Source organism: Trachypithecus francoisi, unplaced genomic scaffold (genome assembly GCF_009764315.1).
Source record: "Trachypithecus francoisi isolate TF-2019V2 unplaced genomic scaffold, Tfra_2.0 Contig01585, whole genome shotgun sequence".
Classification (NCBI taxonomy): domain Eukaryota; kingdom Metazoa; phylum Chordata; class Mammalia; order Primates; family Cercopithecidae; genus Trachypithecus; species Trachypithecus francoisi.
The window spans coordinates 5,146,183-5,158,868 of record NW_022681444.1 but is presented as its reverse complement, the minus strand read 5'-3'; the positions used below and the strand labels follow the sequence as shown (position 1 = coordinate 5,158,868).

At 55.0% G+C, this 12,686-nt stretch overlaps 1 protein-coding gene across 1 annotated transcript in view; it reads left to right on the top strand.

Annotated features, from left to right (window-relative positions):
- The window catches only part of NIBAN2 (niban apoptosis regulator 2), a 66,549-nt gene that overhangs the window by 43,217 nt on the left and 10,646 nt on the right, over nucleotides 1-12,686 (top strand). Inside the window, exons 3-8 of the mRNA XM_033191694.1 lie at nucleotides 278-406; nucleotides 2,423-2,528; nucleotides 3,716-3,883; nucleotides 9,839-9,954; nucleotides 10,560-10,664; nucleotides 10,757-10,919. Coding sequence (XP_033047585.1) covers nucleotides 278-406; nucleotides 2,423-2,528; nucleotides 3,716-3,883; nucleotides 9,839-9,954; nucleotides 10,560-10,664; nucleotides 10,757-10,919 — 787 coding nt within the window. The remainder of the gene's footprint in view (nucleotides 1-277; nucleotides 407-2,422; nucleotides 2,529-3,715; nucleotides 3,884-9,838; nucleotides 9,955-10,559; nucleotides 10,665-10,756; nucleotides 10,920-12,686) is intronic.

The following is a 12,686-nucleotide window of genomic DNA, read 5'->3' as shown; positions in this document are numbered from 1 at the left end:
GGCCCTGCATCCGTGCCTGTCCTGGGTTCAAGTCCTGGCATCACCACCCTGCCTGGACCCTGGGTGAGCCCCTCCATGGCTCTGAGCCTCACTCCTCATCTGCAGAATGGATGAGATGTAGCCCGGCCTCAGAGGCCTTGGGAGGACTCGGGGAGATCCAAAATGGAGGACGTGCTAGGCAGTGGGTGCGCACACAGGCTCTGCTGGCTGGTCAGCTTCATTGGGAGCACCACCTCCCTGGACCTGGGCCTCATTCCCTGCCCCCTCCTGCCCACAGGTGCCACTGGACGAGCGCATCATCTTCTCGGGGAACCTCTTCCAGTACCAGGAGGACAGCAAGAAGTGGAGGAACCGCTTCAGCCTCGTGCCCCACAATTATGGGCTGGTGCTCTACGACAACAAAGTGGTGAGGCCTGGCCTGGGCGCCACACTGAGCTCCACGCTTTCTCCATGTGTGCCCCTCCCGCACTCGGAAACTTAGGCCCCAGACGCCACCGGCACAGCCTGCATGCAGTCACCAGGGCCAGAGCACCATCTCAGCCCCTCCCCTCCCCCAAACTGTGGGCTGCCCTGGGTGCCCTCTCCAGATGGCAGCTTATTCTTCATCTCGGGAATATCGCTGACTCCTTCTGTCCCTTATAACCAACTGTCACTCACTCCTCCCCATCCCTCCTAATCTCTCTACAGTCCCTCTGGCTCCAGGGCGTTCCTCCTGCCACCTCCTTCCTCACTGGGCTTCCTGCCTCTCCTCCGACCCCTCCCATCCTCGTAGCCACAGTGAGCTGTTGGAGGCACAATCTGGCCATTCCTTGCCCCGGCTTGCCCCTGCCCTACGGTGGGTAGGTGTCCGAGAAGGACATCCTATGGGAGCATTGTGCCTTATCTTTTCCCCGAGCCCTTGGGGAAGCCCTACCTGGTTGAGCCACAGACCTGATTTCTTCCATTGCTCATTTCTCCAGAGCAGCCAGAAGGACAGGCCTGTGCCCTGTATTTCAGGGAAGATCAATGTGACAGCAACATAAGGTCAAGAACAACCTCGTGCCCCAGAGTAGTGGTTCTCAACTGGTAGCACGTCCGAATCACCTGAAAGGCTTGCTGAAAGACGCGTTGCTGGGCTTTCCTCCAGAGTTTGGATCAGGTCTGGGGTGGAGCTAAGATTTGCATTTTTTTTTTTTTTGAGACGAAGTCTAGCTCTGTCACCAGGCTGGAGTGCAGTGGCGCCATCTTGGCTCCCTGCAACCTCCACCTCCCTGGTTCAAGCGATTCTTCTGCCTCAGCCTCCCGAGTAGCTGGGACTACAGGCGTGCGCTACCATGCGCAGCTAATTTTTGTATTTTTAGTAGAGACTGGGTTTTACCATGTTGGCCAGAATGGTCTTGATCTCCTGACCTCATGATCTGCCCTCCTCAGCCTCCCAAAGTGCTAGGATTACAGGCGTGAACCACCGTGTCCGGCCTGTAAAGATTTGCATTTCTAATAAATTCTAGGGTGGTGCTGAATATCAGAGACCATGTTTTGCAAATCAGCACCCTACAGGTTCTGAGCTACTTTCAGAAACTGTGTTGTATAGTGACACCTGGTGGCAGGGAGTAGCATGGTAGCCCTGCTGTATGAGCTATTCCATCAGAACTGCTTTCCCCACTGCTACTAGTATAAGTTTCCAGACCTAATTCTCCTCTAGAGGACACTTGTGTGGTGCTCAGATCCTAGGAAGTTGGTGGGGGCAGTTCAGGGTAATGGTCAAATACCCCAGGCTCCAGAGACAGATAGCCCTAGTTCATGTCCTAGGTCTGCTACTTCCCAGCTGTATGAAGTTGTGGGTGATCCACCTTTTGGATTGGGAAAATTCTGTGAAATGAAGCATGCAATCTCCTTAGCACAGGGCCTGATATGTAAGAAATGCTCAACTAGTGGAGCTGCTGGGAGCAGAGGTAACAGCAGCAGTAGCAACAGTAAGAACAACCACCTCGACCAAGCTCACTGAGTCCTTGTGGTGTGCCAGGCACTGCAGATTATCTCACTTGATCCTCATGTGGCTCTGTGAGGCAGGAATGGTTATTACCCTGGTTTTGTTTTTATTTTAAAATGTTTTCCCCATCCTGAATATTCTTGATTCCCTGGTCTTATAGATGAAGAAGCTGAAGCTTAGGCATTTAAGGAACTTTTTCCTCAGCATCACACAGACACTACCCAGTGAAGCCAGGAATTGAGCCCAGAGCCAGGGTCTAGGTTGCTATGGATGCCACACTGCTCCAATCACCATGACAGTGACATTCTCCCCTCTGTTCCTCTCTTGCCTCCTCTTCTTCCTTCCCCTTTCCTCCCCACTTTGGGCCACACTGAGTAGGGCCTTGAAACCGGGTGAGATTTGGGCTTGGCCACACCCTTAACCCTCAGGGACCATCTCTCTTGCCTCCCTCAGGCCTATGAGCGGCAGGTCCCACCACGAGCTGTCATCAACAGTGCAGGCTACAAAATCCTCACTTCTGTGGACCAATACCTGGAGCTCATTGGCAACTCCTTACCAGGTAAAGGAGCACCCATCCCAGGCCACGATGCCCTGCACAGGCCTCTGGAGCTGGCCAGGGGGAGGGGTGGCCCTGAGCCCATTGTTTTCAGCCCCACGTTTGCGGAGAGACCAGCTAGGCTTAGAGCTGTGGATGGGGACCTCACTGTCTGCCTTTCCCCTCTCCCTAAATCCTTGAGAACCTCCTGGGAGATGTTCAGTGGCCTCCCTCATAACCCTGTGGGTCAGCACTGTGTTAGTCAGGAGTTACTCTTCTTGGTATCCTGCTTTTGCTTCCCTTTGGCTGAAATTCCCCAGAAGCCTTGCAGAAACAACATAGGCCTCTCTGATGATCCCTGGGAACTAGAGGGCAGGGGACATGCCCGCCTAGGGGGCAGGTCGTGCCCCAGGGACTTGAGAGTAGAGTCATGCCTCCATTCTGTGGTGATGGAGGGCTTGGGTGAGCAGCATTCCTGGATTCCAGTGTGACTCTGGTTTGTTTCACTGTGTCTGCTCGGGCGAGTCACTCCCCACTCTGAATCTCAGCCTCTTCAGTATCTACAAAGCACAGGCACTAAGAGGACTGCCCTCAGGGTGTTGTGTGGACCCTGAAGGGGCTATGTGCCCAGTACAGGCCAACCCAGAGCCAGGACAGAAAGAAGAACTGTTATTGTCATATCATTAACAGCAGCGGCAGGGTCAAACCCAGGACCAGTTATCTCGCTGGATCTTACATATCCTTGAGAATGAAATTGAAGGAGGGAAAAATTCCTTTTGCTGTGTTTTGTTCCTCCCCACATGCCTCCCTCCCCATGTGGACACTTAAGCCACACTTTGGCCTCCACAGCCGAAATTTGAAGGGAAACCCAAGAAGGTAGTGTTTGACTCTTGAACCTGAGAGCTCTGATCTTGTGTTGTTTTTGCTTTACACAGTTTAAAACCTAACCCAAGACTGGAGTGGATGTGACTTATTACCCACTCTAAGAAATGAGTCTACACAGATGCTGGACTCAGGTTTTGGGCTGAGGAGGACACACCCAGAAAGAAGGCTGCTCCCGTCCCCCTGGCTTGCTGGTCACCCTGGGACAGACCGGCCTTCTCTGGGCCTGAGCCTGACCTCAGAGCTGATGCCAAGGGATCAGTTCTCTGCCATCCTCTGGTGGAGGGCAACCACAGAGGGCAGCTGCTCAGTGGGCACTGTTTCCACAGGGACCATGGCAAAGTCGGGCAGTGCCCCCATCCTCAAGTGCCCCACACAGTTCCCGCTCATCCTCTGGCATCCTTATGCGCGTCACTACTACTTCTGCATGATGACGGAAGCCGAGCAGGACAAGTGGCAGGCTGTGCTGCAGGACTGCATCCGGCACTGCAACAATGGTGAGCGGCCTGTGGGTGCAGGGGCAGTGGGAGGGACAGGCAGGACCTGGGTTATTGCTGAATGGTGACACCTAGTGGCTGAGTATGGTGTGGCAACCCTGCTCTACCAGCTGTTCTAATTTTCCTTCGGCGGTTATAAGAAACCATGTAATACCACCCTTAATCTTCTTCCTTGATGAAAACAGTTTTGTGCTGCTCAGGAAAAAGGTAGGAAATTATTCACAGAGCGGTGTGGTTGTTGAGCCCTTGGACCCTGAGTCACAAAGTCACAATCCTGATTCTCCCATTTTCCAGCTATGTGACCTTAGGGAACTGATTTACCTTTTGGAGCCTCTGTAAAGTGGGGATAATGCCTTGTGTGTCTTAGGGGGTTTATGAGGATTCACAGAGTCTACCTCATGCTTGATAAAGATTGTTGTTTTTGTTGTTGTTATTATTATTATTATTATTATTTTACCACCAACCTGCAGGGTGATTTGGAAACTTCACTGCCTCCCTCAAGGCCTCATTGCTCTCATCTGTAAACTTATGGGGTGACTCTTCCAGCTCATTCATTTATTCAACAAATGTTTTTAGTGTCTACTCTGAGGAGGCCTGGATTTAAGCACTGGAGGTACAACAAGGGAGCAAGAAATATTCCATGCCCTCCTACAATTGGCAGTCTGGTAGGGGAGACAGATGATAGACAGATGAGGATGCCAGGGCAATGGCTTATGGCTGTGCTGGGTACTGAGTGGAGCCATCCTGGGAGCCGTGAGGGTGTGTGTGTATGCTGGGGGAGGGGTTGATCAGGGCAGGCTCCTTTGAGGAGTTTATGGCTCAGCTTCTGCTGAGACCTGAAGGAGAAGTCCCAGACCTGAAGGAGGAGATGCAGCAGTCCCAGGTCCCCTCACATCCTGCAGAGAGGAGAGGGGAGGAGTGTTCCAGGCAGAGGTAGGCAGCCAGCATGAAGGGAGACCCACAGATGGTAGGGGTAGGCCGGGAGGAGGAACTGCACGAGGCCCTGAAGCGGGTCAGGTCTGGAAGAGCCTTGAAGGCCTCTAAGGAATTTGATCAGAAGGGCTGAGGATGGTCTTCCAAGGAGAACGGGGTCCCTGGGGGTCTTTCTGCTCCTGGGGAAGGAACAACCCAGTCCTGGACACTGAACTCCTTCCTGGTGATCTGGCCTGAGGGAAGTGCCTGCCCCTGTTCCACCCTTGGGCTCAGTGCCACATGGTGCAGAGGTGGAAGTTTGCAGGGGACGGAGTGGGCACCAGTGGCCTCTGGGCTGCTACCGCGGGACTCAGCTCACCCCACCCCTCCTGCCCGCCTCTCCAGAGCCACCTCTGCCCTGTCTGGAATCTGCCAAGCAGGAGGAACCAGGTCTTCAGTCAGGCTAGCCCCTGCCACCTGGGCCCAGCTGCCCACAAAGGGCCTCCTGTTCCCAGGACCCGGGAACTGTGGGCTGGGACTGGGTGGAGGCACTCAAGGCTCTGGCTGCCTGGCCCAGGGCCTCTTGCCTCCCCAGCCCCTGGCCTGGCGCCATCTCTCTAGGTTTCCAAGGCTAACAGCTGTCCTGGCCTGGCAGGGTGGGTGACCTGGGCCAGATAGGGAAGGGGTGGGCACAGAACAAGGTTGGGAAGGGCCACCTCAGTCCCCCATGTGTGCAGTGGGGATGATGATAAACTTGAGCTCAAGAGATGATTGGGAAGAGCTGGTCTGGGTGGGGCACTTGGCCGTGAGCCTGGCACGCACAGTGAGCACTTGGTGGGGAGGCCATGGGGAAGTTCTTGGGTCTAGGATGCAGTGGACCAGAGGGAGGCCCAAGAGAGCTGCTGGGCCAAGGAATGAAGGGGTGTCCTGTGCCAGGAAGGTGTCCTGCCGAGTGGCCCCTTCTCCCCAGGGCAGGAGCTGATGAGGCTGGTTTCAGGCCTTCCTTCCACCCCACGGACTGTGAGAAAGTTCTCTGCTTCCTCCGTCTTGGAGGCTGGGCTTGGAATTTGTGGAGCCTGGAATTGCTCACTCCAGGGGCTGCCAGGAAGTGGGGGCTGGGGGGAAGGAGGCCAAGCTGGGCGGACACCAGCGGTCCCAGGGACCCCTTCACATCCTGCATTCCTGGAGCAGCTGGGGGTGGCAGGAGGCAGCTGGGGCACTGGCTGTGCTGGGTCCTCAGTGTTGGCCTCGGGTGCAGAGGTCAAGGCTTCTTCCTGTCTGACCATGGTCCCTCCCCCTCTGTCTGCTGCCTGGGAGTGAGGAATGCAGTTTCCTTTCTTGGAAGGTCTCCAGGTCTGGCTAGAGTCCGCTGGTCCTGGGTTCAGGCCCCACTCTGCCATCCACTAGCTGAGTGGCCTCGAGCAGTAACTGCCTCTCTGAGCCTCAGTTCTCTCCCTGGGAAAAGTAGGGCACAGTGAGCTGAGGATTCAATGAGCTGATGTGTGTGCAACCTTGGCCAGGCCTGGGGCCTCAGTTTCCCAAGACTGCCATAACGAATACTACAGACCGGGCAGCTACGCAGCAGAAATCTGTTCTCTCCCAACTGGGGGTCTGAGTCGAGGTCAAGGTGTCAGCAGGGCTGGTTTCTCCGAGACCTCTCTCCTTGGCTGGTGGCCGGCTGCCTTCTCCGAGTCCTCACAGGGTCATTTCTTTGTGTGCCTGTGTTTTCTCTTCTTTCAAGAAGAAATGTACTTTTCCTTTTTTTTCTTTTTTGAGACAGAGTCTTGCTCTGTCACCCAGGCTGGAGTGCAGTGGCGTGATCTCGGCTCACTGCAAGCTCCGCCTCCCAGGTTCACGCCATTCTCCTGCCTCAGCCTCCCGAGTAGCTGGGACTACACTACAGGCACCTGCCACCTCGCCCGGCTAATTTTTTGTATTTTTAGTAGAGATGGGATTTCACCGTGTGTTAGCCAGGGTGGTTTTGATCTCTTGACCTCGTGATCTGCCCACCTCGGCCTCCCAAAGTGCTGGGATTACAGGTGTGAGCCACCACGCCTGGCCAATGTACTATTCTTTTTTTTTTTTTTTTTGAGACGGAGTCTCGCTCTGCCCCGCCCAGGCTGGAGTGCAGTGGCCGGGTCTCAGCTCACTGCAAGCTCCGCCTCCTGGGTTTACGCCATTCTCCTGCCTCAGCCTCCCAAGCAGCTGGGACTACAGGCGCCCGCCACGTCGCCCGGCTAGTTTTTTGTATTTTTTAGTAGAGACGGGGTTTCACCATGTTAGCCAGGATGGTCTCGATCTCCTGACCTCGTGATCCGCCCGTCTCGGCCTCCCAAAGTGCTGGGATTACAGGCTTGAGCCACCGCGCCCGGCCTGTACTATTCTTTTAAGGGCACTAGTTGTATTGGATTTGGTCCCATCCTCATCCCCTCCATTTAACTTACTTCTTTAAGACCCTGGGACCAAGGGCAAGTGTGGTGGCTCAGGCCTGTAATCCCAGCACTTTGGGAGGCTGAGATGTGTGGATCTCTTGAGGTCAAGAGTTCGAGACCAACCTGGCCAACATGGTGAAACCCCATCTCTACTAAAAATACAAAAATTAGCCGGACATGGTAGCGGGAGCCTGTAGTCCCAGCTACTCGGGAGACTGAGGCAGGAGAATCACTTGAACCTGGGAGGCAGAGGCTGCAGTGAGCCAAGATTGTGCCCCTGAACTCCAGCCTGGGTGACAGAGTGAGACTCTTCTTAGGAAAAAAAAAAAAGACACTGGGTCCAAATACAATCATGTTCTGGGGTACTGGGGGTTAGGACTCCAGCATATGAATTTGGGGGTGTGGAGACACACTTCAGCCCCTAAGAGCTGGGCTCATGGGAAGAGCTCAGGAGGGGTGACCCTGAAACTTGTCACACTCGGTGGCTGGGTGTGCAGAGAGAGTCCCAAATGTCGAGGCTGGCTGGGCTCCCTCCCGCTGTCCTGGCCCTCCGCGTTACCTTCTTGCCATCTGGAAAGCAGCCCTGCCCTGCACACCTGACTTGGTACGTGCAGGATGAAAATTCCCTCTCCCTGTGGGAGAGCCAGCAGGTAACACACTGTCCAGATTTTCCAGTCAAAACTTGGTTTCTAGGAACCATGCCCTTCTGAGAGGTGGGTGGGGCGTCTGGGGGACCTCCTCCCCTGGCCCAGGTGGGCAGCCCCCACCCAGGGCTCTGCATGCTGCTCCGGCTGGAACATCCCTGCCCTGCTCCTGTCACTCCTGCCTGACTTCAGGTCCCTGAAACACAGGAGTGAGACTCCCACAGGCCCCTGTCCCCATCCAGGCAGCTGCGCTGTAGGGATACGGGCTGGACCTCCCCCTGCTCAGCTCCCTCCCGGCTCTGACAGGCAGTGATTTCTGTGGTCAGCTGGGTGTGGGGAGGGGAGGGACCCAGAGAGGGGCTTTTTCTCTGCGGGTGGTGACTCAACCCATAGTCATGGCAGTGGGAGCCTTGGGTTTCTGGTGCCCAGGCTTCCGTTTCCCCTTCCTGGGCTCTGGGGATGCGGCGGTCAGAGGCATGCGGCCGGGGGAGCCTGCCTGCTGCCTGGCTCAGTAGTGTTTAACCACCTTCTTACCCCAAGTCAGATTTTGCAACTTCCTGCCAGTTGCCTCCCCGGCATTGAATCTGGAGGTCCACGCCTCACTCAGGGGTTCACCTCACTGGCGTTTGGGTCGCTGACAGCACCAACAATGACAAAAATTCAGAAATAGTGCTTTTCTAGCTGTTATTAATAGTAAACCCTTCCATTCTTTTTTTTTTTTTTTTTTTTTTTTTTGAGGCAGAGTCTCACTGTGTCACCCACGCTAGAGTGCAGTGGTGCAATCTTGGCTCACTGCAACCTCTGCCTCCTGGGTTCAAGCAATTCTTCAGTGGCAACCTCCTGAGTAGCTGGGATTACAGGCGCCTGCCACCACGTCTGGCTAATTTTTGTATTTTTAGTAGAGATGGGGTTTCGCCATTGGCCAGGCTGGTCTCGAACTCCTGACCTCAAGTGATTCCCCCATCTCAGCTTCCCAAAGTACTGGGATTGCAGGTATGAGCCACCGCACCTGGCTTTGTTCTTTAACAAAGTTATTCAAGCATCTGTGCCAGGTACTGACCTGGACTCAGCGGTGAACAGGACAGAGGGACAGACCCCGGGCCCAGTGGAGCAGCCAGCTGGCTCCTCAGTTATTGATAAAAAGTGTGGCGCAGGGCAGTGCTGGGCCCTGATCTCCTGTCCCTACACTGTGGCCCAGGGAGCCCTGCAGTGGACCTGTGAGACCATTGTTCCCATTGTTTGGAAGATGAAACAGGCCGTTTTGGGTTCAGTGATCTAGAACCAGGCTCAGCAACCTATGGCCTATGGGCCCAGATCAGCCAATTGCCTGTTTCTGTCAACAAAGTTTATTGGAGCAGAGGCACGCTCATTTGTTTCTGGATGGTCTGTGGCTGTTTTTGTGCTGTGACTGTAGAGGCGAGCATTGCGGGCGGGGTTTTATGACCTGCAGGGCTGAGAATATCTACTGCCTAGCCTGTTCCAGGCAAAGTTTGAAGGGCCCTGATCCAGCAGTCAGGGAGGAACTGGGGCTAGAACAAGAGTGTCTGGGTGCCTCTAGGGCCATTCTGGGTGGCTGCTCATGGGACGGGAGCTTCTAGTCCTGGCTCTGCCACTCCCTTCCCTGTGACCCGGGCCCGCGGCCTTGCCACCAACTGGTTGTCTCTTCATCTGTAAAGCAATAAGGCAAATGATAGTGCCCAGGTCTTGGGGTGGGTGGGAGGATTTCAGGAGCTAAAGAGGCAAGGGGGGCTGTCTCATCACTGTTGGTAGTGGGGTCATTACTGCTCTTGCCATCAGATACAACCACGACTGCTCTGATGACGAGGGGAGTGGGGGTCCCAGCTGCCCCTCCTGAGGTGCATGTCGTGTGTGGGGGGGTGGGGGGGTTCTGGTCAGTTGTCAGTTGGTCTTGGTAGAGGCCACTGGGCCATCTGCTGACCTCCTCTCCCCCTCTGTCTCCTGGGCAGGAATCCCTGAGGACTCCAAGGTGGAGGGCCCCGCATTCACAGATGCCATCCGCATGTACCGACAGTCCAAGGAGCTGTACGGCACCTGGGAGATGCTGTGTGGGAACGAGGTGCAGGTGAGGCCAGACGGGCTGGTCGGGAAACCTCAGAAGTCACCCGAGGACCCAGCAAGGGAGGGCACGGGGCTGGGTACAGAGATGAGGCTCTGGGGTGCTGCTGGTTTGGAAGGAGATGACATGCTCAGGTTTGGACAAGTGCAAGGGCCGGTGCTGGTGGAGATACTCACTGGTTTATTCATCACTTACTGGGCATCTGAGCACCTGGACGAGGCGCTGGGGTGCAGCTGGGAACAATGTGGACACATCCCTGGCCCTCAGGGAGCTCTCTGTCTAGCAGGAGAAACAGACATTTGGCAAATAAATGTACACTTCCATGTGCAGGCAAAGCAGGGAAAGAGTGTGGTATTCCAGGTAGGGAAGGCAGCCTGTGCAAAGGCCCTGGGGCTGGCCCCTGAGTCTGAGGATCCTACAGGACACTCAGGCAGATCAGTTGGGACCTGTGGGAATGAAGCTCAGGAGAGAGAGCAGTGGGGACGGTGAAGCAATGGGCCAGTCGCGGAGGAGGTGGGGGCTGGAGCGGCCCGTCTTGTGGGAATGCGGAGAGAAACAGGCCAGCTGAGCGCTCTCCAGCCCCTGGCCTGGCCTGTGCCTCCTCAACCTAGATCCTGAGCAACCTGGTGATGGAGGAGCTGGGCCCCGAGCTGAAGGCAGAGCTCGGCCCGCGGCTCAAGGGGAAACCGCAGGAGCGGCAGCGGCAATGGATCCAGGTGGGTGGGCCTGGGGCCCTGGAGCGGGGATGGCGCCGGCAGCTGGCGTGGTGCCCTCAGCCCTGGTGCCGATGCAGCTGCTCTGCCCACAGATCTCGGACGCCGTGTACCGCATGGTGTACGAGCAGGCCAAGGCGCGCTTTGAGGAGGTGCTGTCCAAGGTGCAGCAGATGCGGCCGGCCATGCAGGCTGTCATCCGAACCGACATGGACCAAATCATCACCTCCAAGGAGCACCTCGCCAGCAAGATCCGAGGTAGGCGGCCACCCCCATGCCCGACGGGAACTCCAGGGGCCAAGGTGGACTTTCGTTTTATTTCGTGACCCATGTAAATTTCACAGCAGTGACTTGCTCATTGATCATTTGTAAGAATTGGAGTCAAATCTGCACGGTGGTACTCCAGTCCCTGTGAGTTGTTTTGTGGCTATTATTTCTATAAACCCAGATCTTGAAGAGAAAAATTTTTGTTCAGGAGGTTCAAGCCTTCTTTTCATCTCTGACTCATCACAGATTTACCATGTGTCATTTTAAAGTACATTTACTTTCAGCAAGTGTAGCTTTCCCAGGTCAGTTTATTCTCTGTCACCCAGGCTGGAGTGCAGTGGCGCGATCTCCACTCGCCACAACCTCCGCCTCCCTGGTTCAAGCAATTCTCCTGCCTCAGCCTCCTGAGTAGCTGGGATTACAGGCACATGCTGCCACCATGCCTAGCTAATTTTTGTATTTTTAGTAGTGATGATGTTTCACCATGTTGGCCAGGCTGATCTCAAACTCCTGACCTCGTGATCTGCCTGCCTTGGCCTCCCAAAGTGCTGAGATGACAGGCGTGAGCCACCGCACCCGGCCTGTCCTCCTTTCTCTTCCAGCTAGATGGGATCCTTTCACCAGCGCAGTCCCCATAGCACATCTGCAGAGCGCAGTTTTAGCAACTGTCACTTCTCCATGAGGCATTCTTTTAATTTTTAATTTAATTTATTTTATTTGTTTTATTTTATTTTATTTGAGACAGCGTCTCACTCTGTCGCCCAGGCTGCGGTGCAATGGCATGACCTCGGCTCACTGCAGTCTCTACCTCCCGGGCTTAAACCATCCTCCCACGTTAGCCCCCCAAGTAGCTGGGACTACAGGCACATGCCACCACGCCCAGCACATTTTTGTATTTTTTGTAGAGACAGGGTTTTGCCATGTTGCCCAGGCTGGTATCAAACTCCTGAGCTCAAGCAATCCTGCCTTGGCCTCCCAAAGTGCTAGGATTATAGGTGTGAGCGACTGTGCCCAGCCCTTTTTATTATTGTTATTATTATTATTTTGAGATGGAGTCTTGCTCTGTTGCCCAGGCTAGAGCACAGTGGCGCAATCTCAGCTCACTACAACCTCGCTTCCCCAGTTCAAGCAGTTCTCCTGCCTCAGCCCTGCAAGTAGCTGGGATTACAGGTACCCGCCAGTACGCCTGGCTAATTTTTGTATTTTTATTAGAGACAGGGTTTTGCCATGTTGGCGAGGCTGGTCTCGAACTCCTAACCTCAGGTGACCCACCTGCCTTGGCCTCCCAAAGTGCTGGGATTACAGGTGTGAGCCACGTGCCCGGCCTGTTTTTTAAGAGACACAGTCTCGCTCTGTCTTCCAGGTGGAGAGTAGTGGTGCAATCATGGTTCACTGTAGCCTCAACCTCCTGAGCTCAAGTAATCTTCCCACCTCAACCTCCTGCATAGCTGGGGCTACAGGTGCATGCCACCACGCCTGGCTAATTTTTAAACTGTTTGTAGAGAAGGGTCTTACGTGGGCAAAACTCTCTTTTTAAAATTTTTTAAAGAGAGAGAGAGAGAAGGCTGGGGGGTCTTACTGTGTTGCCCGGGCTGGTCTCGAACTCCTGGCCTCAGACAATCCTCCTGCCTCAGCCTCCCGAAGCACTGGGATTACAGGCATGAGCGGCCGCGCCCGGCCTCCTGTGGGTTCTTCTTTACTACCCAGACCCTGAGTATTGGTTGGGAGCTGGATAGGACACTGAGACTTGACATTTCT